The sequence below is a fragment of the Panthera leo genome, chromosome D4, assembly GCF_018350215.1.
Source record: "Panthera leo isolate Ple1 chromosome D4, P.leo_Ple1_pat1.1, whole genome shotgun sequence".
Lineage (NCBI taxonomy): Eukaryota > Metazoa > Chordata > Mammalia > Carnivora > Felidae > Panthera > Panthera leo.
Window position 1 is genome coordinate 39318554 of NC_056691.1, and position 27250 is coordinate 39345803.

General features: G+C 36.9%; 1 protein-coding gene and 1 non-coding gene across 6 annotated transcripts in view; one reads left to right on the forward strand and one right to left on the reverse strand.

Annotated features, from left to right (window-relative positions):
* NFIB (nuclear factor I B) overlaps positions 1-27250 on the reverse strand; it is a 235178-nt gene that overhangs the window by 54769 nt on the left and 153159 nt on the right. For all 5 annotated transcript variants that reach the window (XM_042911994.1, XM_042911995.1, XM_042911997.1 and 2 more), the window contains exons 4-6: positions 13363-13431; positions 7601-7721; positions 4695-4813 (exon numbers count right to left, since the gene is read on the reverse strand). In XM_042911994.1, the coding sequence (XP_042767928.1) occupies positions 4695-4813; positions 7601-7721; positions 13363-13431 (309 nt within the window). The remainder of the gene's footprint in view (positions 1-4694; positions 4814-7600; positions 7722-13362; positions 13432-27250) is intronic.
* On the forward strand, positions 24088-24220 carry LOC122205736. Its single transcript, XR_006196237.1, has one exon. It is a non-coding gene; the product is annotated as a small nucleolar RNA SNORA51 (small nucleolar RNA).

Consider the following 27250-nt stretch of genomic DNA (forward strand, 5'->3'; position numbering starts at 1 on the left):
GATTTATTCTCTGTGAAGAACCTTTCTTCATAAATAGCAAAATATTATTTTTCTGCTCAGCAGGTCAAGGGCTGGAAATTTAATTTATTCATATTTATGTGCCCAATGCCTAGAAAACTTCCTGGCAAATAATAATAATAGGCATTTGATAAATGTTAATTGAGTCCAATTACCTAAAATCCTAAATGTGTTGGAATTAGTAAAATTTTACTGCATGAAAAGGTTTTTTGGAATTTACAATTTATAAAACTAAGTTGTTTAAATACTCATCAGACTGAGAAGCTGCTTAGTTTTCCATTTAGAAAGCCCAGCTGTATATAACAAATATATTTGCTGTGTCATAAATGTCTATTAAATAGTGTTTTAGGAGCCTTATATGCAGACTTAGATGAATCTGTAAGTATTAGAATGACAATGACAGAATGTGACTGATAAAGCATTGTTTCAAATATCCAAGCATACCATTTGTCAGTCTGTTCAATTCCTAGGTATTGGGGAGCCTGGGTGGCTCAGTCCGTTAAGCGCCCGACTTCAACTCGGGTCATGATCTCGTGGTGCACGAGTTCAATCCCTGCATAGGGCTCTGTGCTGACAGCTCAGAGCCTGGAGCCTGCTTTGGATCCTGTGTCTCCCTCTCTCTCTCTGCCCCTCCCCCGCTCATGCTCTGTCTCTCTCATAAAAATGAATAAATAAACATCAAAAAAAGTTATTAAAAAATTCCCAGGCATTATCATATGACAAGACTTAGCCCCATGAAAGTAATTTATTAGAAGAAAACACAAGACCTATTTCTTTTTTTTTTCCTCTTTTATTAGAAGTTATAAAAAGTACTCTAATGATTTCAAGAAAAGTACATCAAGTAGGAATTGAGTCTCTGAAATGGCTCAGGTGGAAAAAAATTAAGGCACACAAGATCTCATATGGTATTTTTTGTGAGCTATTGGAATAAAAGAAGTTGTCAGCATGCACATCAATAAGCTAATCTGGTTCTATTAATTTAACCACCAAAACTGAAAATGATGGAACATCATATACAAAAAACCCAAGTTTTCAAGTGCGTTGGAACAGTCAGGAAGTTTAAGGCTGGGAAATTCATAGAAGAGATTAGCAAGAAAGGATGCTTTAGAATCTAGGAGAGAAATGTAACAGCGGCTGTCTGGCTCTTTGTTAATGGCCAGTTTTCTTTTTTCCTTCCCTTCCCAACATGTAAAAGAACACAAGGTAAAAATATAAGTATTACATAATGTAGATACTGATAAATTTAGTTTAGTTTCCCTCACTATAGATCAGGGGAAATTTAAGCAAATTATATAGATTCCTACCAACTGTCTGACACTATTACATAGTGCTTAGTTTTTAAATGTTCATGTCTCTATTCTGCAAAATTAAAAATTACAATTCTTTTATGACTAGGACACTGTAACTTTCCCGCATTGTGAAAAAAGAAAAGACATACAAATATGAGTAATTATGCTTATAATACCCTAAAATAAAAATACTTTTTTCATTAAATTATTAGGAAGCACATAAATATTAATTATTACATAAACCTAGATTTTTTTCACTGCAAATTTGCCTGATTTCTTCTTAAAATACACCGAGTATACAGTATTACTTTAGTGATCTTATATCCTATATTTTTGCCTACATGGAATAAATCTCAATGGTCGTTTAGGTTGGTGTTCAGATTATAAGGGAAGGTAGAAGGCCACGTATTGTCCCTAATTTTGTTACCTTTAATTCTTATGTTTCAAAAATTAGTGTTGCTAAGGGCTCTGGCAGGCTTTTAATATACAAAGTGAACACTAACAGAATCAGGCGTGCTTGGGAAATAACTGATGGTAAATTTTAAACATTTCTGCCAATTATAAACACAAGCATATTTCAATCAACCAAGACGTAGTTATTGATTACCAATCAGCGCAGGGCTTTGTGGGAGAAACAAGTGTAAGACATGGACTAAAGCCATTACACATATCGAGTGGTGCTCGGTACGCCCTTTAGAATAGTCCCTTCATGATGGGCAAGTGTGTCTGAAGAATAGTGGAAGACGGACAAGAACAACCATGGGGCATTTTATTTTGCAAATTTTAAAAAAGCAATTTTCTAAGAACAAAAGGACTGCATCTGGCTTAGCAAATTTAAAAAGATAGTACTGTACTGCCCTCATTTTTTTTTTTTATTGTAGTTCAAGTCTTCTTCCCACAATGGCTTATTGTGCACATTACAAAGTCTTCTGGGTCTTCAGAATTAAAGTGACAAGAGTTTTTTTTTTTTTTTTTTTGTAAGTACACTTGAGAATGGATCATTCTTCCTTACTCTTAATATAATATGCCCTTCCAGACTTCTCCAGTAATTCTAGTCATCTTGACAAAAGAAAATCACCAAGACAATGCAATGATTTTACAAAGAGAAAGAATGACAGTTTCCCTTCTACTTTTCAAAAATGTTTTATAATATGATTTGAGATTGGCTTTATTCAATAGGCTGAAAGAGGAATCAATTTTTAAAAAGTGACACTCTCTATAATAAAGAACACCTACACTTCTGAACAACACATCCATTCCCACACATTCACAGTGTTATTATTATTACCATTAGAATCTTTTCCAGAATAATTTTCGGAAGGGGAAAATATGGCTTTGTTTAGAAGAAACTGACAATGCCCAGTTAAACAAGCAATAATATATAAAGGGTTGAGGGTTTTGTTTTTTTATTCTTACTTCTGCAAATCTGGTGAAAGTCCCGGAAATACTATTTCTTGCTTTCACTAATGAGACTTATGCTCTATCAGTGTTTCATTTATCCAACAAATATCTTTTGTGCCCCTACTATGCACCAAGGTGCTGGTTACATAATAGCCAAAATAGATAAGGTCCCTGCCCTCACAGCGCAGACAGATTTACACAATGAATCCCATAAATGAGCACGTAACTATCTATTACGAGAACAATGAAAGGACACTATGGGGTGTCAGGAGAGAAAAATAGCAAGATCTAATTTAGATGGAACTTCCTCAATTTAGGCTGGGACTTGAAAGATGCCAAAAACTGTGCCAGATGGAGAGTTCGAAGAGGAGAATTCCAGAGGGCATGGCTTAGATGAAGCTCTTAGGTTTTGCCTTCCCCAGTATTACAAAGCAGCAAGTAAAGTGCAAGAAGAAACAGCAGCCAGCTCCTGCTGAGGCCAGGGTGGCGGTCTGAGGCCAGACAAGGAACAGGGCTTGTCCATCATACAAGAGAATTTGGATTTTCTCCTAAGAGGACTGGAAAGTTGCTGAAGGATTTAAGCCGGGCAGTAATATGATGGTATTAAGTTTTATAAAGACCCTGTCTGCTGTCTGAAGAATAGGTTTGGAAGAGGGGGAGGTCATCTCAGAGCCAAAACTCTCCAGCTGATTTTCAGATCCTTCTTTAAAACAGCCCATCACCTCTCCTTATTTCCTTACCCACGCAGTGTCCCGCCACACAGTACAACGTGGCCATTCTGAAACTCACTCTTGCGCAGTGCTTGGCTCTACCTTTCCCTCTGCCTGCCTTGCCCCTTCTTTACCAGTTAACAATCTCAACATGCTAAAGGAGACCCACCTGACTCAAAGTCCAATTCCTCCATGAAGTTGTTTCATTATTCTTTAAACCCTATGGCGCGTGGTATGAAAATGGGGAGCAGCAAATAAGCAACGTCTATATAGCAACGTCTATTTATAGCAAACGTCCATAAATAATATTCAGCAGCTCCTGAATAAGGAGCTGACTTTGACTTTAACTGCTATGCTTCAGAGTCATTTGTCTCCTGAGGTAACCCAGTACACAGTCCCCCAACCTGAGATATAGACACTCAAGTCATGGGCTAAAAGCCATTGGTAAAGAGATTTTTTTTTCTTTTACACTTTTAATAAAATGTAATATCTGATGTAAAAGATAAATTTTCAACTATTTTTTATGCTGCTGATGTAAATCATATTTACACACACACATACCAACAAGACACTGGAGTTAGCTAATTTTTTAATTTCTATGTTTAATACTCTTCCTCTCATTGTAGCCAAAAGGCATGAGGATGTCTAATGAAATATATTTAATTCGATAGACTTTAAGAATGAAAAAGAGCTAAGTCTCCATTTAGAGAGCCAAATGACGTCTATAAAATTCTACTTTTCTTCAAAGCTGCCCTACAACTGGGTCATAGTTTCATCTAGAAAGAACAATTAGATTGACTCAGACACAAAGTTCCTTACATTACACTTGTATTCATTGTTTACGCTGCACCCACTTCCCAAATGGAATTATGGCTTCCTTGAAATGGGAATTGTCAGTAACTGGCACCTGTAAACCGCCCAAAGTGTGGCTACTCCCTGAAATACCCCACACAGAGTAGCAATCTGATCTCATTGAATCAGAGCTTGTAGTCTTGCTGCAATCCAACCCACGAATGCAGACAGACATCCATAATTGGAGGTTCTAAAAGATCATTCCGTCCAGGAGAAAAAGTCCAATAGACATGGAAAATAAGGGACTTTTGTAACTTTGATGACATGTGACTAGTACATTATCTAAAAATAATTTCACTGCCATCATTTTATGAAGAAAATATAATCCATATCGATTCAATTATGAAATTTTGACTAAATGGAACTTTTGAAGCCAGCTGGCATCGTACTCGAAAGTCTCTAGAGGAACCTCCTTATCGCTCACCTTGATCTCTTTCATGCCATGTACGACTTCCAGCAGCTGGTGAATTCGGAGAGGGATAGAAGTCTCCTGTAGGACTTGGTTCCATATTTTCATCTATAGATATAGTTTTGGGTCTTTTGCTGTTAAAATATGATAATAGTTACATTAGTGGGCTAAGACAGCGTGTAGCATGTGACTATATGATTTGAGAAGATTTTTACTGTGAAAGTTTACATAAACCAAAGTAATAGTCTCTCAGAATCATTTCTGAAATAATAGAGTGTATTCAAGACTTCTATAGGCATAGCAAGTATTTCTTGTTATATATATCATTTATTACGCCATATTATAACTGTACCTGCCTAACAGGTAGGATGTTTATTATATTTACCTCTTGAAGTAGATTTCCAAAGAAATTTCAGTACTAAAAAGTGAATTCTTGATGTGATGTGTGTACTAATTCTCAAACTCTTAAGACTTACCTGACTCATCATTATTATCAATATTAATAATATTCATTAGCATAGCACTTGCCATTAACAATGTAATCTTTTCATATTAATTCAAAGATAAGGCAATTGACTAAAGTGGAACATGAACTTTGGAGTGGAACCAGCCTCGTACCAAATCTTGACTAGACCACTCACTACTTCTTAGTAGTAAGCTCCTTAACCTTTCTAAACTCATTTAATCATTTATAAAATGGAAACAATAAAACCTAGTTCAAAGGGGAGTGGTTGAGAGGCTTAAATGAGTTATTAAATGGAAATCTCTTAGTTAAGTGGCTGACATTTAGAAGATACTTATTGAATAGTAATTATTATCAGCAATCCTATAATTAATAATATTTAAAAATTCTGTTATACTTTATTGATTATAAATTATTTTATATATTCTTTATATTTTTCTAAAAAGTAGGTTAGAGATCCTTTATTTTTTGTTAAGTTTATATATTTTGAGAAAGAGCATGTGACCAGTGGAGGGGCAGAGAGAGAATCCCAAGCAGGTTCCACACTGTCAGCAAAGAGCATGATGCAGGGCTAGAACTCATGAACTGTGAGATCGTGACCTGAGCCAAAATCAAGAGTCAGTCGCCTAACCTACTAAGCCACCCAGGTGCCCCATGTGATCTTTTATTCTTACGATCAACCATGAAATACAGGCCATTGCCAAATTCAAACCAAATGATATACTTCTAAAATGATATATTTTAATAAAGAAAACATGGTTCATCCCAATTATTAAGAAAAGTAAATATATGGGCACCGGGGTGGCTCAGTCAGTTGAGCATCCGACTTCAGCTCAGGCTGTGATCTCAGGGTTTGTGAGTTCGAGTCCCACATCGGGCTTTGTGCTGACAGCTCAGAACCTGGAAGCCTGCTTCGGATTCTGTGTCTCCCTCTCTCCCTGCCTCTTTCCCGCTCACACTCTATCTCTGTCTCTCTCAAAAGTAAGTAAACATTAAAAAACAAACTAAGAACGCTTTAAAAGTTTTTTTAAAAATAGTAAAGTAAATATTTAGGGTAGAGCTTAAAAAGCTATTTCATGGCACAGCCCATTTGGCATGATATACTGTTTTCATATATTCCCACCAATGCCCTGTTAAACAGTCATAAGGACTATGAAAATGGATGTGTTTCCTTCAATTAAGAAAAAAAAGAACCCTTATTCACATCTCTGTAGGTAAAAAACTAAAAAAACGTATCTTCTGAATTAACTATGCAGTGCTAATAAACATAATGTCACATTATGCAGACTCCCATACATAAATCGGTCCTCCTTTTTCTTGCAAGTGGGGAGACAAATTTGGAGAAATTCCGTGAATTTCCCAGGGCATGTTAGTGGAAGCAGCCTGATACAAAGTAAGGACTTCTGACTTCCAAGACGGTCCCGTTTTCACTGCACTGTTTCCAAATCCTAGAAGCACACGTACCTCTGTGTGTATTCACCAATGTACTTGTGATTAATATTGGACTCATGGTTCCCAGAGTATGAACATGATGTAAAGATGGCGATTTCTATCCATGCAAAACCACGGTGAGAGTTAATAATTGTTCTTTAGTTTATTTCTATGGTATCCAAAGTTAGGATGCACATGTTTTCAAGCTCTCCATAAAGCTAATTCTCTCAGCTGTGAATCAGCAGTGAATACACAAGAGAGACTGAGAGTGAGACAGAAAAGATTTTCATAAGGAAATAACGAAGAAATGTTTTCGAAACCGTTTTTATTGTGAATGGCATAATATCGAAAACCAAATGGCTGACCCATCAGACCAAATAAGACCGAATCAGACCAAATAAGAAAGTACTAGTCACACTCAATTGTAGAAAAACTAAAGCATTTTTAAGACCCAACTATGTCACAATTTTAGTGATAATAAACCAAATTGCCTTGCTATGCAAACTATATGAAAATACAGTTTGACCATAAGTGATATAAAATTGAACTCAGTTAATAAACACATAAATGGGCATAGCCCCATAATTAATTCAAATGCAACTAACTTTCATTAGAACAGCTTAGGAAAATAATCACCCGTATTCCCTTATTCTTAAAAAGTGGATATCATACAATGAAATGTTTTGCTCTGGAATTCATGTATGTGCTTATATTTGATCACTGGTGTATGTAATGCTCTGGAAAAATCATTCATATAGCTTCAGAGTTGCTTTGTCCCACCCAAAAGATTTTTTTAAATGCCTTGAACAACAATTACATTTAATTTTCAAATATCAAAATAAATTTAATCATCTAAGATGAAAAATATATGTAAAATCAGCAAAAAGTCTTGAACTCTTTCTTGGCTTTCTTTCCCCTCTATCTTTACCTACCTACCCATCTGCATATCTATCTACCTTCCTATCTGCACACCCGTCTACCAATCTGCACATAGACCGAGAATAAGCACAGTTCTTCCTTCAGTTACCTGCTTGGTGGAGAAGACAGTGACCTCTGAAGATTGACCCCCGAGTTCATGTCATGATAGTATGGTTGGCTCGGGATTTCTCCAATTGGGAAGTTGACTCCAGTTCCCTGGGTTATGGGCGCTGAGGAATAAAACAAAAAGAAACATCAAGAATGACATTTACACTTGCCATCTCTATTTGAATGTAATAATCTAATACTTGCCATGCCCCTGGGCAAACTTTCTTTACCCTGAGACTCGAACCTCAGCCATCCACCAGGTATAACTTGAAGACTTCCTCTTGATGCCAGTGTTCAAGCTTGGACACTGTTCAAGTTTGAGGCACTCAGACTATAATCATTGGTTACCACTTCCCCTCTTCCCAGTCCCCAGCCTTCTTCCCTCACCCCTTTGTAACAGTTGTCACCACACTAGTCTGTAGATGCGTCAGAGGAAACGACATGTTTCCTATTGCTCAAGACCAAGCAAGGTGTTTTGTATATAGTTGGTTCTCAAAAACCAAATCATTTGTTCAATAAATCAAATCAGAATATTAACATTCATGTTAGAATGCATTAGAAATCATATTAATCATTATTTGATATAACTAACTCTTGTATTAGGGCAGGTATATGAGTAACATTGACACATATGAACATAAAAGCCAAGTTTTTTCCTCCCAAAATACACATTGAGGTTTCATGTATGAATAGTTAAGTGTGGCTTTTACTCAATATTTATGTTTTGTTTTTTAAGTTTTTATGCCCAAATTTATAAAAATCACTTAAAATGTACTCGTGGAGTTTTACACTTTAAGGTATTATTTTGTAAATCAAGGAATCTTAATCGTTTAAACATCCAACTTTTGATTTTGGCTCAGGTCATGAGATCGAGCCCCACATTGGGCTCTATGCTGACAGTGCAGAGCCTGCTTGGGATTCTCTCTCCCTCTCCGTCTGCCCCTCCCCCATGCATATGCTCACACTCTCTTTCTCTGAAAAAAAAAAAAGGAAATCTTTTTGAGTTCACTGATACATTTGGAACTGAGATGTTTATATATAAGTATTGGTTTTGATACAATGGATGACATCTGTTCCAATTTTAAAAATTGGTTTCTGGACATCTTGAATAAATCCAGGAGGCAGCATGTTGTATTAGAAGGAGAAGAATCTCGGGAGGTAGCCATTGACTCTGAACTCCCTCTGCCACTTCTGAGCTCTATGCTCCAATTTCCCAAACTGTAAAATGAGAAGAATAGTAACCTAGCACCTATGATTATTTTGAGGATGAAATGAGGTAAAGAGTGATCAAAGCCCAGCATCCTGTCTAGTGCATAACAGGCATTCAACAATGGGAGTTCCCTTCTTTCCATGATTTCTTCCCCACATCTCCTCCCTGGCAGTCTGGAGTAGTTAGCAAAGAGTGAACAGTTCAAAATACACCAAAAGCAGATGAAGAGGTATAAATGAACCTATTTGCTGCAAATCTGTTCATTCAACAACTTGTTACTTGTGTCCATTACAGGCAGGTGCTGCAAGGGATTCAGGACAGTCTGAGATAGTTCCCATCCTTAATAAAACAGATTGGACAACAATCTGGGTGAACAAAACACTTAGGAAAAAACCAGAAATACCAGCGTAATGCAGATTATAATGAAAATGCCCAATGAAAAACATGACCAAGAAATTCTATAGGACTTCATGGGAAGAAGAATCCAATCCACGCTTGAATGATCCAAGAACTCTGTGGAGAAACCATAGCTTGTACTGGACTTTGGAGAATGAGTAAGGTATTAAGGGGAGGTCTTCTCAACAGGGGGTTATCACAACAGCAAAGTCAGGGGCAGAGATAATATGCAAAGTGAGACCAGGCAGGTTGGTGTCAAAGGACAGTGCTTAAGAACAGTTTCTTTCTTTCCCTATTTCTATCAGGCCTTCAAAAGCTCTAATGAGAGAAAAGGTGTCCTGCGACTATGGCAACAAAACTCTAGAGCCCTTGTGATTCACTCGAAGAACACACAGTCTACTTAATCTTCCTCTCTCCTAACTGATTCAAGTTGAATATATGACTCCAAAAGGAATGCAGATTTTCGAGGAATTTTTCTTACCCAGAATTTTAATGTGTTCACTAAATATGTTCTCTGTTAGCTGAATTGTATTTTTTTAAGTGTCTACTTATTTTGAGCAAGAGAGAGAGAGAAAGCGAGCACACACGTGCACAAATGGGGGAGGGGCAGAGAGAGAGAGAGAGAGAGAGAGAGAGAGAGAGAAAATCCCAAGCAGGCTCCACACTCCCAGCACGGAGCCCGAAGCGGGCCTCGATCCCATGAACCGTGAGATCATGACCTGCGCCGAAACCGAGAGTTGGACACTCAACTGACTGATCCACCCAGGCGCCCCATGAGTTCTATTTCAATATCAGGTAGGCCAAGATTAACCTTAAAATATTTTTAAGAAAGTATGAGTAGGAGGCACATGTGTTATTGCAGAGAATGAATCAAATAATATACAATGAACATCTCTCTTCCCATAATAAAAATAAAATCAATATATACAGGATAATCTCAGCTCCAAACTTCTGGAGTTTATACCTTCTGCTAAATCACTCTTTATATAATGCACTTTAACCTCATTTTACACTGAAAATGTTTGTATTCAATGTGTAACTGTGCCTAATGGCTTGAATTCTTTGGGCAGCTGAAATGTAACTGTTTGTTGTGGCCTGAGGTACACCGGAGGTTAAAAAAACGCAAGGTAAAAAATCCCACAGTAACCACATGCTTTAAAGTTTATTATTAGAATCATGTTCTATGTGACAGTGGAAACCAGGGTATGTGCTCAGAGGAGGCATTTGAGGGACTCAGTGAAAGTCAGTAATCTGTCCAGCCTTCTACAAGTACTGGATACAATTCAAAGAACTGAATTACTAACAGGAAACTTACAGGTTATATCTTTTGTAAAGTATTTGAAATGTATTAAGCTATGCAATATTTGAGCGAAGATCTGTAGTTTCCATTTCATACATCTGACTTAACAGTCAACACAGATTGCTTGGCCATAAACATACTAGATGAAATTCATAGCAACATAGTAATAAAAAAAAATCTTTGGAAATTTTATTTTTCTAAATTTTGTTGCAGAAGGATTGTTAGAGAGGATCAAGACATCAATAAAAACGATTTCTACATGAGCATTGTAAAAATTTAGTGTGCACCCTGACATTAAACGGGAGAGTGCAAGAAGACGAGTAGATTAATAACAAACATGGCCAAAATCTGAAGCAGCTCTCACCAAATGTATGTAATAACAAAGAGAGTATATGAGCATGGGAAGTCCCAAGTTGATACTCCTGTTTAAAAGCCTCGGAAAGAACTTCCATCAGACGCAAAGACCAGTGTTAGCGCCTCTCCCGGAAAACTGCAAGCAATTTGAAAGCTGCAAATCATGTTTAAGAGGCCTGCCAATATCCTCTTAGAAAAGGAGCGCCGAAGAGCCTCAGATTCTAAGGGTTGGAGGCCAACCCCTCATCTCTCTCGTTGTTCTTCTCACTCCAAAAGCTGATCCTAAATCAACTTTTAAGATGGAGATAATATCGTGCAACAGAAAGATCACTATCCTACAACTGAGCAGCTCCATTAGGAAAGTCAACACGCACATTAGTGGGTCACATGATAGTAAAACCCTGGAGGACAGAAGCCATTAACATACCGTAAACCCTCGGGAAGTCAGAACTGGTGATCTACAGCAGAAGGGTTGTGCTGAAGTTTCTGCTTACTTAGCAAACCCTTATTTCATAAACAATGAAGTTCAATTGTGTAAATAAGGTTATGATGTGGATATATTAAAACACTTAGGAGAATAACTTCTCAAGCATTTCACAGACACCTATTTACATACCGAGTAGAAAATAAATGTTTGCTGAATAAATTAACTAATGAATGAAAATACAGATAATTAATACACGAATTACAAATCAGTAATGTGTGTCCTAACAGATACCTTAAAAACCTCTAAGAGATGACAGTATAAGCGTAAAAAGAATGAAGTATATTAAGTTTACCTCACTTTTCAACTGTTACAGAGAGGTATGTTTCTCACCTTCTCTTATGTTTCAAATTCAGATTTTTTCAAAATATCACTCTGGGAATTTAAAGGTTCTATGTGGTTGCCCTTCTGTAGCATCTAGCATAATGTTACCTAGAATGAGGAATTAATAATATGTTCTAACAGATGGTTGGTCTGTCCTCACAAGAAGGAGGAAAATATATCATGAAACTTGGAAGAGGACAAATTTAAACAAATAATGGTATAATGTCTCCTAATGTAGCAGTATAGCCTCTCTGCTAAAGAACAGTATAGGGAAAACACCCCCCCACACACACACTTTCAAATTCCCCCTTCCTTACATGATGCCCGAGAGTGGTAGTAAGTCAGGCACGTTCCTTTCCAAATTAAAAATAAATACAGAAAACTTTCAAATGTCAGAGGCCTTCCATACCCCATTATCGATCAGGGAAAAACACGCAAGGCTCATTGCCTTGGTCAATGAAGCAGACCATCAGAATCCTCTTGTCTAGTGAACGAACCCTGGAGTTGCTGGGATATAGGATATTAGATTTCGGTCTACACTGCCCTAAGTATACAGACCCATGAAAGAAGTCTTTGGGCGCATATGTTCATCTACTGGAGAATATGTCAGAAAGGATAAGTTATTTAAGGTCTTAAGTGTTCACGTATATGACGCCCTGGGATACATGCTGTTTGCACTGGCCACTCTAGAAACTGGAACTCTTGAAGAAACTACGGTCCAAAAGACCTCCTAGCTTGGGGATCACTTTACTGACCATAACTCTAAAAGACCACCTAAACTTCCCCTCCATGATTAGCTCCGTTCTTTTTGGATCACCCTAATTCTTGTCCATGACCTCGGAATTTGACCCAAATAGCAAACACAAATGAAACGAGAACAGAATGCCACCACATCATCTGAGTGATATCATTCCCAACTGTGACGCTCTCTAACAAAATGTCAGGTGAACAGCCTTCCAAGTTACACAAATAAGCTAAATCGGAGAAGAGGGCAAGAAGAAATGAGTCCCCTCCTTTAACAATCAGCCGTGCCTTAAGAGCTACCTCTGTACCCATCAGCAATAAGTAAAAAAGTTGAGTCAGTAAACTACTCTTTGGTCTAGGTAACTAGCTGGCCAGGTGAACTTCCCGGAGAAAAATCTCATCCGGCCTGTCAAGAATGCTGTCTCAGGTGAGGTGGCCAGTGAAAACAATTGCACATTGTTTCGGATAACAATGCTTTCTATCTATATCCAAACGACAATCTGCAAAATTAATTTCTGCATCCCTCTCCACGCTGCATGTTAGCGTGTATATCCTGTACATCTCCAAGTCTCCACCAAAATGTTAGTAAAATGAAAAAAGCACTTATCGACAGGAAACTTATGTGGGTTATCATAACAAAATGGAGCACATTGAATTAATCACGCTTCCTTTGATATGAATGACCATCTATGGTCACAGAGCGAGCAGTGAATTAAATGGATACCAATAACACAGCAATCAGAGCAACCCCCAAATAACTTTTGTACTCCAAAATTTGAGGATTTAAATGCAAATATTTTGGAAAATCAGACAAAATAGATTCACTGATGATTTTATCAGCAAGATGGAGATTTAACACTCACATTTTCTTAATAGTGCATTTAAGTTTCAAGATATAAAATATGTTAAATCATACCATATAATTAAATAATAAGAAAACAATTTACTTACTTCTGGATACCCTCACAAGTTCTGATACATTGAAGACTCCAGATTTTACAAAACTATCCTCCAGGTAACCTGCAAACAAGTATCAAGAGGAAAACGATCAGCGTAAGCAGGAAGCAAATAAATGATTAAACACTAGAATTTGTTCAAGTGTTTTGAAACCAAAGGTTAGAACGAAACCCAAGTATGCTTGTAACAAAGACCAGTAAAAGCAAAACTCTTTGAATAAAATCTGGGTCTGTTTAAACAAAAGTGAAACGTTTAGATGCCAAATAATTTCCCAGGAAAATTTTTCCTCAGCTTTCTAAATATACAGGGCAATGGCTACGGTTTTATTTGCCATGGCCCATGCACAGAGAATGAAGGTTCAGGGGTTCCTACTGATGCACTCAGCTCAGTAGCACCTGGGAGACTAAAGTCTACCCATTGAAAAAAAGAAAGAAAGAAAAAGGAAAACCACAACCACAATTAGAACCTTGCTGGAATTACTTCAAAGGTCTCTCGAAACCACTGTTCTTTCACAAATCCTTCCCTGATTAAAGAAGAGTGAGCTGCTGTTACCAGCACTCCCCCACCCTTGTTCCAGGGTCATGAATCACACAAAAGTAGAACTTGTACATACTGCAAATACTTTGCATAGACCTATTTCCATGCACCTTTGATAAACCTCACATGATTTCACTGCTCTCTCACTCTTGCTACTACTTCCTGGAACTCCCTTCATTTCAAGATCCGGGTACTTTTTATTTATTAATTTATTATTATTATTATTATTATTATTATTATTATTATTATATTTTTATTATTATTATATTATTATTGTTATTGTTATTATTATTATTATTATTATTATTATTTAAGGAAATGGTCCTAAATCCAGGCCTCCAGGAATGGCACATGACCCTTCTGGGACATCCAAGTACAGGGTCCACAGTGACTGTGGCCCACCGTCCACGAGCCTGAGTAAGTTCAGTCCTGGGTGGTATGTGGTCAAGTTTTGGCCCACAAATACCAGTCATGTCCCTGGCTTCTCATTTATGTGAAGGAGATGTACTGAGGGTGAAGAGGGAGAGAATACCGGAAGGAGGGTTATGGTTACTCTCTGCTCCCCAGGAAGAGAATAAGAAAAGTCTGAAAACCCTCAGAATTCAAATGCTTCCAGGAAAGCAAACTCTAGATTCCAAGAACGGGCAACTGGATCAGATTTTACATAGAGTTCTAGGGCTGACCAAGAGCCTGGAATCAGGGCAGGAATGTGAGTCATAGGTGGTTTAGCAACAGGGAGCACTCAGGTCAGGGAGCTGGGATTTGACTCCCAACCACATGTTACCAGTGTGGAATCGTGGTCACGTTATTAGACTCTTGCTGTCTCCTATTCCTCATTTATAAATCAGAGATCATAAAATTGCTATGAATGGTAAGTGACCGAAGGCACTGATTAAATGCTCCCTCCCAGTAAGTTAGGATTGGCCAGCTGGGTCAACAATCACCTGTGTGTTGAGTTACACACACTGGGTTCCAGACAGTCTCAACTTATTTGTAAATCTTGATTTAGAAATTTTACCAGAACAAAAGCTACCACACCACTTTTGAACTGTACATAGCATGAAGAGACCAAAGATCATTCAATGGGCATGTATGTTTCACTGTTGTGAACCGAGGAGCCATGCATGTCTGAACACGGTATTATACCCACCGTCCACCTTCCTTAGAAACAGAACAAAAGAAAGAATGAGAAGGAATTATGAGATCTCAGCCGGGGACAAAACTCAGGTGTCATATTAACTCGTTACTCTGAAAAAATACATACATACATTTTGAAGAGGGTAATAACCAAACGTCCCCATTTTATGCATCTGTATTTTAAGAAACTCTTACTGCTTGAGCAACTTAATTGTTCACCTGGTTGAACTCATTTCAGTGATTATTGAGAAATGTTGAGGTAGCCTACACTGTACACGTGCATAAGCCATGAAAACAAAAAAACACATCGACCTCCTTCGTGTGGTTTCCGGAAAACACATTTTCAATTTTCTGAACCATGCTAGGTTATCATCGTATAAAACAACAAACAGTCTTTGTAAAGTATAACAAATTATACTGTATTCTATATAAGGTACATGCAAAAAATTTTTAAGTTCATTTATTTATTTTGAGAGAGAGAGAGCATGAGCAGGGGAGGGACAGAGGGAGAGGGAGAGGGAGAGAGGATCCTAGGCAGGCTCCACACTGCCAGTGCAGAGCCAGACATGGGGCTCGATCTCACTACCATGAGACCACAGCCTGAGACAAAATCAAGAGTCTGATGCGTAACAGACTGAGTCACCCGGGACCCCCCGTGTAAAATTTTATATTTGGCAAATAGATTAAATACGGAGAGCTTATGTATCATGATGGCGGTTCATGTACTTAACCAATCAGACAAGCGTGTCTGTCCGCACCCAAAGGTGCTCTGTAAATGCCCTCCTATCTTTCTCACGTGGTTCCCTCCCTCTGATCAGAAGAAGGCTGTCTGTCTGTAGGCTCTGCTCTCATCCTTCAGTGTCCACCTCAACTGCCATCTGCTCCCGAACCTGTTCCTCCACCCTCCTCTCCCCATCCTTGCGCCAGCCAGAAATAATCTTTTTCTGCTGAATTCACATAGCACCTAGTTTGTGCTTACTTTACATCACTTCTCACATTGGAGTTTCCAAGACATGTGTTTTCAAGTCTTGTGGTCCTTACTGGATTATCAGCTCCCTTATCTGGGAGAGCGACTGGGTTTTGTTCATCTCTGCATCTCCCTTAACAACTAACTCAGTGCCTACATATATACAGTAACGGCTAGGTAAATGCTTATGGAACAAAAGGTTAAAGTTTAACCTTTTGGAACAGGGTCGCAAATGAACATCTTAGTAATTATATAACAAGGTAGGCACAGATGGCTAAAGATCGAAGGATAAGTGTGCTGATTCTTGCTATTCGCTGGAACTTGTGCTGAGGAGTTCGTTCGGGCTTTGGGGTAGAATGGGAAAGAACAATGATTACCATCAGATTAGATCTTTGACTTTGTTATATACCAATGTATAATTTTAGCATTTACCTAAAGAGTCAGAGTTCAAAAATATTTGTAAAATAAACTGATGAACAAGTGAAAAGTGAACATCTCAATATATTTATATAAATTATATCACATGTCATGTAGTAACACTTCCATATGTAAATCTCATGTGCAGTTTACTTCCTTATGACCCCAGTGAGTAGCCAAGGCTTCACTTGCTTTTTGGTCATGCCCATGAAGATGAAATGGTGTGTGGACATCAAGAACCAAATCAAAAGGGAGGGAGGAGGCCCCTCAAGCCAATCCTACCAGCAAGAAGACAGTAAGGCAGTCACACACACACACACACACACACACACACACACGCACGAATACAATGACCGTCTCATAGGAAAGGGCAGGCAATTCAGAATGTAGCATGGTGTTTCTCCATTCCTCACCTCCAATTCATGTTCCAAGGAATTTGAATCTACAAGGAAATCTGAAAGAGTTATTCTGCTGAAACTATGAAAGGCAATGAAAATATGTCAGAACATACTGCACCACACATAGGTCCCACTGGGCTCCACTCCTGCATGGGGCATAGGGAGACTTCATTGAAAGGAGGGCTCCCCAGGATGAGCGGTACTGCTTACCAACATGACCTTAGGGGAGTGGGGGCTGGGATGGATCAGGCAATGGGGTAGCCTCGGAGAAGCACCTGAAGGAGGCGGCTGTCTCCTTCACTCCTCTTTGCACACAGCACACACAGCCTTACAATGGACAGACTTACCCAAGATGAGAAGGGTAAAGAAAAGGAGCAGTGGATGACATAGTTCCTGGATAGCTAATAGCATACAAGGAAGCATATAAGAAACAATACTTCTGGCAAAGTAACCGGGGGAGTCACGCAGAGTGTCAGGAGCCCTGTGATAGTACAGAGGATGAGACTCAGCAAAATGCAGGTTATTACTATTAACACAGCCCCATCTGTAACCTCCAGGCTGCTGGGGTCTTCCAGAAACATGGTTTTCATGTGTTACATGGACCACTGTGAATGTAAATAGCTGACACAAAGGCCAACGATTTTAAAGCAATTTGGAGACATTCATATAGTAGATTCCCTTCATCTACTAAAGGAAATATGAGCATCTCTGAGGCACAGCAGCTGCTTAATGGTTACAGAGCAATATTACACAACAGCTTAAGCCAAGAAGCAAAGAACAACTCGGCATTTATGTGATGCTGTATTTACACTACATGTAATGCTTTTTAAAAAATAAAATTGAGTAGGAAATAAAGACCTCTGCAAACTGAAAATTCTCAAAGGCAATATCAAATTATATTATTTTACTTCTTTTTTTATTTTTCTCTAACAAAAGCAACAATAAATCACTACTCAGAAGTTAATATAGTGTTTAACCTCCTTTACAAACAATCACAAAGGGACACAATGGCATATCTAACTGTTAATATCTCAAATTATAATCAGCTCCATTTGAATGTTAAACAACATTTACATAGAAAATCCAAAGGAAAACTGATAACGCTCATTTTTATAGTCTACTGTGTTCTATTCTTGAAATTAAAAAAGAAAAAACCACAGAAAGCAGTTATTAAATTCATGAAAGCTGTCTTCAAGTATTAGAAGGACTGTTAATGTAGATGTTGGATAAGACTTATTCTGCGTATTTCCAGGAACTGTGTTTTGGCTCAATAAACAGATTTGTCATCCAATAAGAAAAGTCCTAGAAAGGAATGTGAAACTTTGCAAAGGTAGTAACAACCAACACATGTCAAGCTACTGCTCTAAGATCTTAAAAAGCATCAATTCACATAATGTTCATAATTACAAACCTACCAGTTGTCATGTAAATGCTACCATTTTACAGATGATGAAACTTGTGTCTATAGAGGTAGGGGGGCTCCCAAAGCCTGTAAAACCCCCCCATTAGATTTAAGAATTCCCACTTAGAGTAGGAAATTGAATAAGAGCACCTCTGAAGCCCACTGCAATGCTCAGGTTTCACTTTTTTTTCTTTTTTTAAATGTTTATTTTTAAGAGTGAGAGGCAGAGAGAAGAGGAAAACGATCTGAAGCGGGCTCCATACTGAGAGCAGAGAGCTCGATGCGGGGCTCGAACTCACGAACCAGGAGATCGTGACCTGCGCCTAAGTCAGATGATTACCCGACTGAGCCACCCAGGCACCCCTTAGGTTCCACTTTTTACATGGCTCTTCTCCAGTTAGTTTTCTTGCATTGTTTGGAGAAAGAACAGGGCCCTGAGGTATCTCCCGGGCATTTTCCAGGCTTCTAATTCCCATTGTTCACTCCCTTCAACAGAGTGTAAAAGAGGACTCAGTGCTTTTGTTTATGGATGTGGAAGGGGAGAAGATAAGATTATTTTACACTAGCTCTTCGCCAATCTTCATATGACTTCCGATACCACAACTAACCTACTGGGACCTTCTGGTAGTGGTGTTGTAAGGCATGGCTTTATCTGCAGTTTCTCGACTGGTCTGAACTGTCCATGGTTAAGAATGGAAACTGTGATTTGGAAATAGACATACTAATCATTGCAAAGATAATGATTCTCTGCACAGAGACTGAACCTCGGTCTATGGCCGAGGTTCGCATTCCAGTACTAATTTAGAATTAATTTTATCCTTCAATATGAAATGTCCCTGTTGGTGATTTAAGTGATTCAACAGAGAGACAGCAATTTCTGACTCTAACACACTCGGATGATACTATGTTAATGTAGTACTTATGTTATTTGTTTTTTAGTATTTCCTTCTTCCAGTCCACTAAACTTATTCCTGCATATATATAACATAGACAAATGTGTTTTCAAAAACTGAGATCAAAAGTTAATAAATTTGTATCCTGCTTTTTCTCTAATTAACATTGTATCTTTCCCTTTAGATTAAACAGGTTTTCAAGAGCGTGATTTTAATGCCTGTACATTATTACACTGTCTGGCTGTACTTTATTTGACCATTCTCCTTTTTTTTTTTTTTTTTTTTGGCATTTTAGGTTATTTCCCATTTTTTTTAATATTATAAACAGAACCGCCATTAACGTAGTCGCACACAAATCTTTGTCAGTGATTCTCATGATTTCCTTAGGCCGGAGTTCCCAGAAGTGGAATTATTGGGTCAAAGGACATAAACTCTTTTCAAGCTCTTGGTTAAAAACTGTCAAGCTGCCTTCCATGAAGACTTTTGCCAACTTATACTCCCTTGGGCAGAATGAGCCTGTCTGTGTCACCACCCTACTGCCCAGAATTACGTATTACTCATACTAATGGGGACTTGTTTTAATTGTTACAAGTTGATAGAGAAAAGATATCTTTATGATAATGTAATAAGCTTCATTTATTTAATTATAATAAAGTTGGAATTGTGCAGACATTATGCATTCTCTCTTGGAACAAACATTAAAAATATGTAAAATAGGAATTGTGCTAGCGGGAATATTTTATTCCTAATATTAATGAGATTAATGCTGGAATTTCACAGTTAACGGTAACGCTGGCTATTAATAAGTGATTTTGTTTCTCATCATTTTATACATTCACTTATTCCTAGTTTTCACAGAGTTTTTAAAAGTGTACTGATCAGAATGGTTACTGAATATTATTAGATGTTGTTTTGGCATTAGTAGAGATTATCCCCTTTTTTTTCCTTAAAGTGTTATATATTACTGAGTTCTTAGATTAAACTGTCTTTGCTTATCCACGGAAGGTAGCTCTTTTAATTTATTGCTAAATTGTTTTGCTAACAGTTTCTTCCAGATTCTCATATACCAGTATGTAGCTGGTATACTTTTGTTGGGGGGGGGGGGTTGTTTTATTTGTGAACTTTTCACACCAAGGTTATATGCATGCTTCATAAAATGGTCTGGATGACAGTCATTTTCACACAAAAAAGAAAACATGAAAAGTTCATGAAAGTTTGGAAAAACTCACTGGTAAAATATCTTCTCATAATCTGGTTCAAAGAAGATAAAACTTTGAGTCTTTCATGAATTTGCTTTACTCTTGTTTTCTGGTCTTGAGGCAATATTATTATATACCTTCCAAGAAAATCATCAATTCTTTCATATTTTAAAGTTTATCAGCACACATATTTCATGGTTTCCTAAGCAGACTCTGTGTATTTTTATACAGAGTAAATTACATTAAATTAAAATTCTTTTACGATAATATTATCATAAAATAGACTGTAATTAATGTTACATTATGTTAAACTATACTAAAAGATCAGCGCCACCACTTACTATGTAAAGCTAAGGCAAGTTAAGCAACTTTTCTACACCCGATGTTTGTCTTCTCTAAAATCCAGATGGTAATCAGAGTATCTTGGAGTCAATATGAAAACTGTCGTTGTTTTCCAATTATAATAAAGAAAGGTATTTCATTTTAAGAGCAGGGAAAAGGAAGGTGGAACTCCCCAAATTAACAAAGGGAAAACCAAAACACGGGAAGACAACAAAACTAAGGACATAAGATGAAAAACCTAAATAATACAAAGAAAAACAGAAGGAGTACAATCAAGCATATCGACCCTTACCACAAAGGTAAGTAGATAGAATTATCCCATAAAGAGCATTAGAGCAACGGAAGCAAATAAAATTCATCTATTTTTAAGGAGCACATTGAAGACAAAATGATAACAAGGACAGAAAGTCGAAAGTCAAATGGGATGCGAGGGGAGTCAGGCAAATTCAAACCAAAAATAAGCAGTGTCAATTAACATTATGAATGGATACCAGGCATACATAATACAGAAAGTTAAACATACACCGTGCATGCTCCAAACAATATTGTGGGGAAATGCGTAATGCAAAAACTATTAAAACACAAGAAACTTGATAAAAAAACACAATTATAGTGAGAAGTTTGAGTACATCTCTTTTAGAGATGTAAGTGGTGATTCTTTTAGAATTGAACACCACTATTAGACAATGGCTAACTTCAAATCATTCAAAATACAAACTGTACTTTGTTCCTATGCCCACAGACATTTTATAAGAGTTGATCATGTCATTGACCAAGGAGAAAACTGTTATACTGTTTTGTCTTTAGTAAATAGATTAAAGGGAAAAAAATAAAAAGTGACCAAATTTTCTGAAGTACCTAAAAATTAAGAATATAAGCTATGGATCAAACAGAATGCCAAAAGAAAAAATGATAAACTATAGAAAGCAATGAAAAGGACAAAAGGAAAAATCACTTTGCCATAAGATCAAAAGAATAACAAAACAATCCAGGAAAAGTTAAAAAGGGAATTAAAGATAAAAGCTGAAATTAATAAATTACAAAAAGAGAAATATTTAAAATAAAAGAATAACAAGGGAAGATGATTTTCTGAGAAGACCAGCAAAACAGAAAAATCATTTGCAAGCCTCATTAAGGGAAAAAAGTAAAAGTAAAAATATATAAGAATAGAAGGGATGGGGCACCTGGGTGGCTCAGTCGGTTGTGCGACCGACTTCAGCTCAGGTCATGATCTCACGGTTTGTGAGTTCGAGCCTGAGTGCTCTGTGCCGACAGCTCAGAGCCTGGAGCCTGTTTCGGATTCTGTGCCTCCCTCTCTCTGACCCTCCCCTGTTCATGCTCTTTGTCTCAAAAAAAAATAAATAAAGGTTAAAAAATTAAAAAAAAAAAAAAAGAATAGAAGGGAAACATAACCATGGAAACCAAATACATTAACAAAAAATTATAAGAGAATAACACATGAAACTTACTGACCACAGCTTTGAAAACTTAAATGGGCAATTACTTACTAAAATAAAAGTAACCAAAATTGAGCAAAGTGGAAACCTGAATAGACCAATTACCCCTCCTGCAGTGGTTCCCAAAATTTGCTGATCATTGGAACCACCTGGGGTTCTTGAAAAACAACTTAGGCTTGGCTCCCAGCAATTCTGATTTAATTGGTATGGATGTGTCCTAGACATAAGGATGTTCTAAAAGTTCCCCTGGTGATTCAAATGGGCAGCGAAGTCTGCGAACCACTGGGTTAGCATCTTGCTATTCAAAATGTGGTCCCACAACCAACAGCTCTGGCGTAACTGGGGAGCTTGGTAGGCACACAGAAGTTCAGGGTCAACCCCAGACCCTCAGAATCAGTGTCTGCAGCACAGGTGATTCATATGCACTTTAAAATTGGAAAAGCCTAGAAGAGAATCAAAAGGTGATTTAAAAACCACCTTTAAAATGGCACCAGGTATGGAACAGTGTCGAGCTGGATTTTATCTTTTCTGTAGCCTTGAAATTCCAAGGATATTTATTCTCTCCCAGCCTTTAGCAAATGGTGACAAGGTTCCTTATGAAGAAAGCTCTCTCATGAGCCTTTATCAGACCAGCAAAACTTAAATAACTAAATGTGCAACCTCCCTTGTCAAGCCAAAGCAAGCAAACAAATCAACCAAAAACCAACCACGCATATAAATGCAACTTCAAAGGTCCTAAAGAAAACGGGATATATTCAAATTCATATATTCAAATTGAATATAGCAATGTTTTCCAAAAAAACAGGACACCATTCTCATTAGGGTTTTATTTCATGTATGAGTGAGATTCACTCTTACAAAATCTATCAATATGATAACGAAAAAAAGGAAAAACACACGACCTTATCAATTGATGCTGAAAAGGCACTTGGCAGCAACAAGAAAAGAAAAGCAGGCTTTCCTAATGACAGATCTAAGTAAAAATAGAGATAAGAGCAATTAATTGACTGTTTAGCAAAACATAACAAGCTGTCCTAAAAGAAAACGAATCTGCCATTCAGACTCAGCACCCTCAAGCCCTTAAATATGTAATCTGTGAATAAATCAGGAAAACAGGGGTGCCTGGGTGGCTCCGTCGGTTAAGCGTCCGACTTCGGCTCGGGTCACGATCTCGCGGTCTGTGAGTTCGAGCCCCATGTCGGGCTCTGGGCTGATGGCTCAGAGCCTGGAGCCTATTTCGGATTCTGTGTCTCCCTCTCTCTCTGCCCCTCCCCCGTTCATGCTCTGTCTCTCTCTGTCTCAAAAATAAATAAACGTTAAAAAATAAATAAATAAAAATAAGTCAGTAAAACAAAACAACACAAAACACACAACTCTATGATTTCCCTTAGGTGAGGCAGGTATCTAGAGAAGTTAAACTCATAGAAACAAAGTAGAATGGTAGATTTCAAAGGATGAGGGAAGGGGGGGTGGAGAATACAAAGTTTCCGTTTTGCAAGGTGAGAAAGTTCTGGAGATTGGCTGTGTGACAATACAGATGAATTTAACACTACTAAACTGTACGTTTATAAACGATGAACATGGTAAATCTAATTTTATTTGTATTTTACCACTAACATACCACTATTTTACCGTTAAAAAAAAATCACGATCTGGGGCGCCTGGGTGGCGCAGTCGGTTAAGCGTCCGACTTCAGCCAGGTCACGATCTCGCGGTCCGTGAGTTCGAGCCCCGCGTCAGGCTCTGTGCTGACTGCTCAGAGCCTGGAGCCCATTTCAGATTCTGTGTCTCCCTCTCTCTCTGACCCTCCCCCGTTCATGCTCTGTCTCTCTCTGTCCCAAAAAAATAAATAAAAAAAACGTTGAAAAAAAAAAAATGTTAAAAAAAAAAAAATCACGATCTGGAATTTGGAACTCAGATAATTGTTACTAAATTCTCTTTATATACATATTTTTAAGAATTACTTTTTGAGCCTCCTGGTGCTTACCACAGGCTGCATTCTTACACTGCCTGTATAGAAAGAGGAGGCAGAGTAAATCCACCCATATACACCCCAGCCCAGGTGCTTTGTGCCTGGTCTGTATTGTGAATGGGGAGACATGGAAAATAAAATTTAAAAAAATTAAAAAAAAAAAAAAACTTGCTTTCTTACTTTGGTATTTATGTCTGTAATCTTATTCAGAATAATAATTACTTAGGTATAATTCTGTTCAGTTGATTACTATTCTCATTATTAGTCTACATCTATAGCTATATTTATATCTATAGGGATATATCTGAGAATTTCCTGTTCCTAAAATGTTTTATTTTGGTGTATCACTTCATTAGTTGGTATAGGTTTGCAAGGAAAATTTTTACAAAGAAAATGAAAGATTCTATAAAACAAAAGGTGACAAATAATAAGGAATATATTTCTATTGTCTTTGACTACATATAAAACTCCTTAAACATAAAAACAGTTTCATCATGAGGCACCTGGATGGCTTAGTCAGTTGAGTATCCGAGTCTTGATTTCAGGTTAGGTCATGACCCCATGGTTGTGGGATTGAGCCCCGCAATGGGTTCCATGCTGAGTGTGGAGCCTGCTTGGGATTCTCTCTCTCTCTCTCTCTCTCTCTCTCTCTCTCTCTCTCTCTCTATCTCTCTCTCTCTCTCTGCCCCTCCCCTGCTCATCCACATGCACTCTCTCTCCCTCTGAAAAAAAAAAAAAAAAATTCATCATAATTCTAAGTTTTCCCCCAGTCTTCTGTTATTTAATGTTGACCAACAGAAAAAAAAAAAAAGTACAGGTAACTTATTTTTCCTCCAGGATGATTACAAGATTCTCTTTTTCATCCACAAAATACAAAAATTTCAATAAGATGCATGTAGATACTATTATTGTTTGCTATATAGAGTTAGTCCTTTTGATCTAAATGCTTAGATCATTTTTAGCTCATTAAAATTTTCTTAACTTGTCTTTTTTTTCCTAATGTTTATTTATTTTTGAGAGAGAGAGAGAGACAGAGCGTGAGCAGGGAAGGGGCAGAGAGAGAGAGGGAGAATCCCAAGCAGGCTCTGAGCTGTCAGCACAGAGCCCAATGCAGGGCTCGAACTCATGAACCTTGAGATCATGACCTGAGCCGAAGTCGGACGCTTAGCTGACTGAGCCACCCTGCGTCCCAACTTGTCTTTGATTCTATTTCTCTCCTAAATGCTCTGATTTCTCACCAAGAATACCTAAACTAATATTAAATTTTCTATTCTCCCACCATAAACTTTTTTTCTTTTTTAGTCATTATTTTAACTTCTCTGTTCTTTTCTTCTGGTTTTGGAGCAAATATTTCGAGTTTGCCCTCTGTATCAGTGATTATTTCCACAATATCAATTCTGTTTCTTATTTCCTATAATGCAGACTTTATTTTTATGAAAACGACTTCAGTTTTCTTGCTATTGCTGCTTATCTAACACGGCACTTAGTTCCCTGAAGCTGTTCTGCAAACTGTTTTCCCTAAGATTTTCTTCAAGGCTTCATTTTCAAAGATGCGTTCTTCTTGATGATGTACCTTTCCCCCTGTTCTCACCAAGGGCATACTCTTGTGACTGTTTTTCTTTTACCTAGAGCATAGTCTATAGCAAATCAGGGTTTGCCTCAGAAAAGTGGCTTCCCCTTGGTTATGGTAAGTAAAGATTTCCATATGGGGTGAGATTGAGGGCTCCAGAATTGACATGATTGGATCTGAATTCCTGTCTTATCACTTATTAGCTATAAAATTTGAGTAATATAAATTTAATTTTAATATAAATAAATAATATAATATAAATATAAATAATATAAAAATAATTAATATAAATAAATATAATATAAATATATAATATATTATATATAAATTTAATATAATTATATATAAATAAATAGAAATATATTTTAATATAAATATAAACAATATTATATTATAAATAATATATTAGTTTAATATAATATAATATACACTTAATATACATAAATAATATAAATAAATATAAAATATAAATATATATTTATAATATATAAATAAATATAATATAATATATAAATGTAATACATATAAATAATATATTTTAATATAAATATAAATAATATATTATAAGTAATATAATATTATATATTTAATATAAATAAATAATATAAATAAGTATTATAAATATAAATATATAATATTTATAATATATAAATATTATAAATATAAATGTATAATATTTGTGATATATAAATATTATAAATATAAATGTATAATATTTATTTATAATATATAAATATTATAAATATAAATGTATATTTATTTATAATATATAAATAAACATAATATAATATAAATACTTTTTAATTATAATATAAATATAAATAAATAATATAAATATAACATAAACAAATATAAATAAATAATAACGATGATGTTGATAATATAATAGCTGCTATCATTTGTTGGGTGTTTATTATAAGCAAGACTGTGTGCTAAGCACTGTGAACTCTATCTCAGCTCATTTTCCAGATGTGCTTCCTTTTTATTAATGATTTTGAATAAATACTTAAAGTCTCTACCCTTCCATTCCCATTTGTACAATAGGAATTATAAAAATAATCCTGAACTCAACGATTTGAAGATTAAATAAGAAAGCGCATATAAAGTGCTTAGGGTTCCATAAACGTTTATTGCGAATGGCAGTATTGAAGTAACGGCAGTGGTGGTGAAAGTTGGTAAGCACAGCTCCTTGCCAATTCCCAACGATTGCTGGTTTTCATCTCATGAGCTTCTTCTCACGCCATCACGGAGCTGTGTAAGATCCTACCAGGTAGGACATGAACCCTCTCACCTTCTATAATGTGCAGCTCTAGAAGGGCAGATGAGACTGAGTTTCAAAGGGTCTTCTCTATGTTACGAAGGAGTTAGACTCTGGCCCAGAGTAGACAATTTTTTTAAGGATTTGCATCAGGAAATGGAAGCAGATTGCTAGATGTGTTCCCACACACTTCCTCCTCACTCCCTCTTCGTGCCACATTTCCTCACCTTGTTGTTCTCTGGGTTTCTAGCCTTTTAAGTTAATATAGGAAAATCTCGGAACCTAGGGGATGACAGTAGGGGAGAATCAAACTTAAATGTCCACAATTTCTCA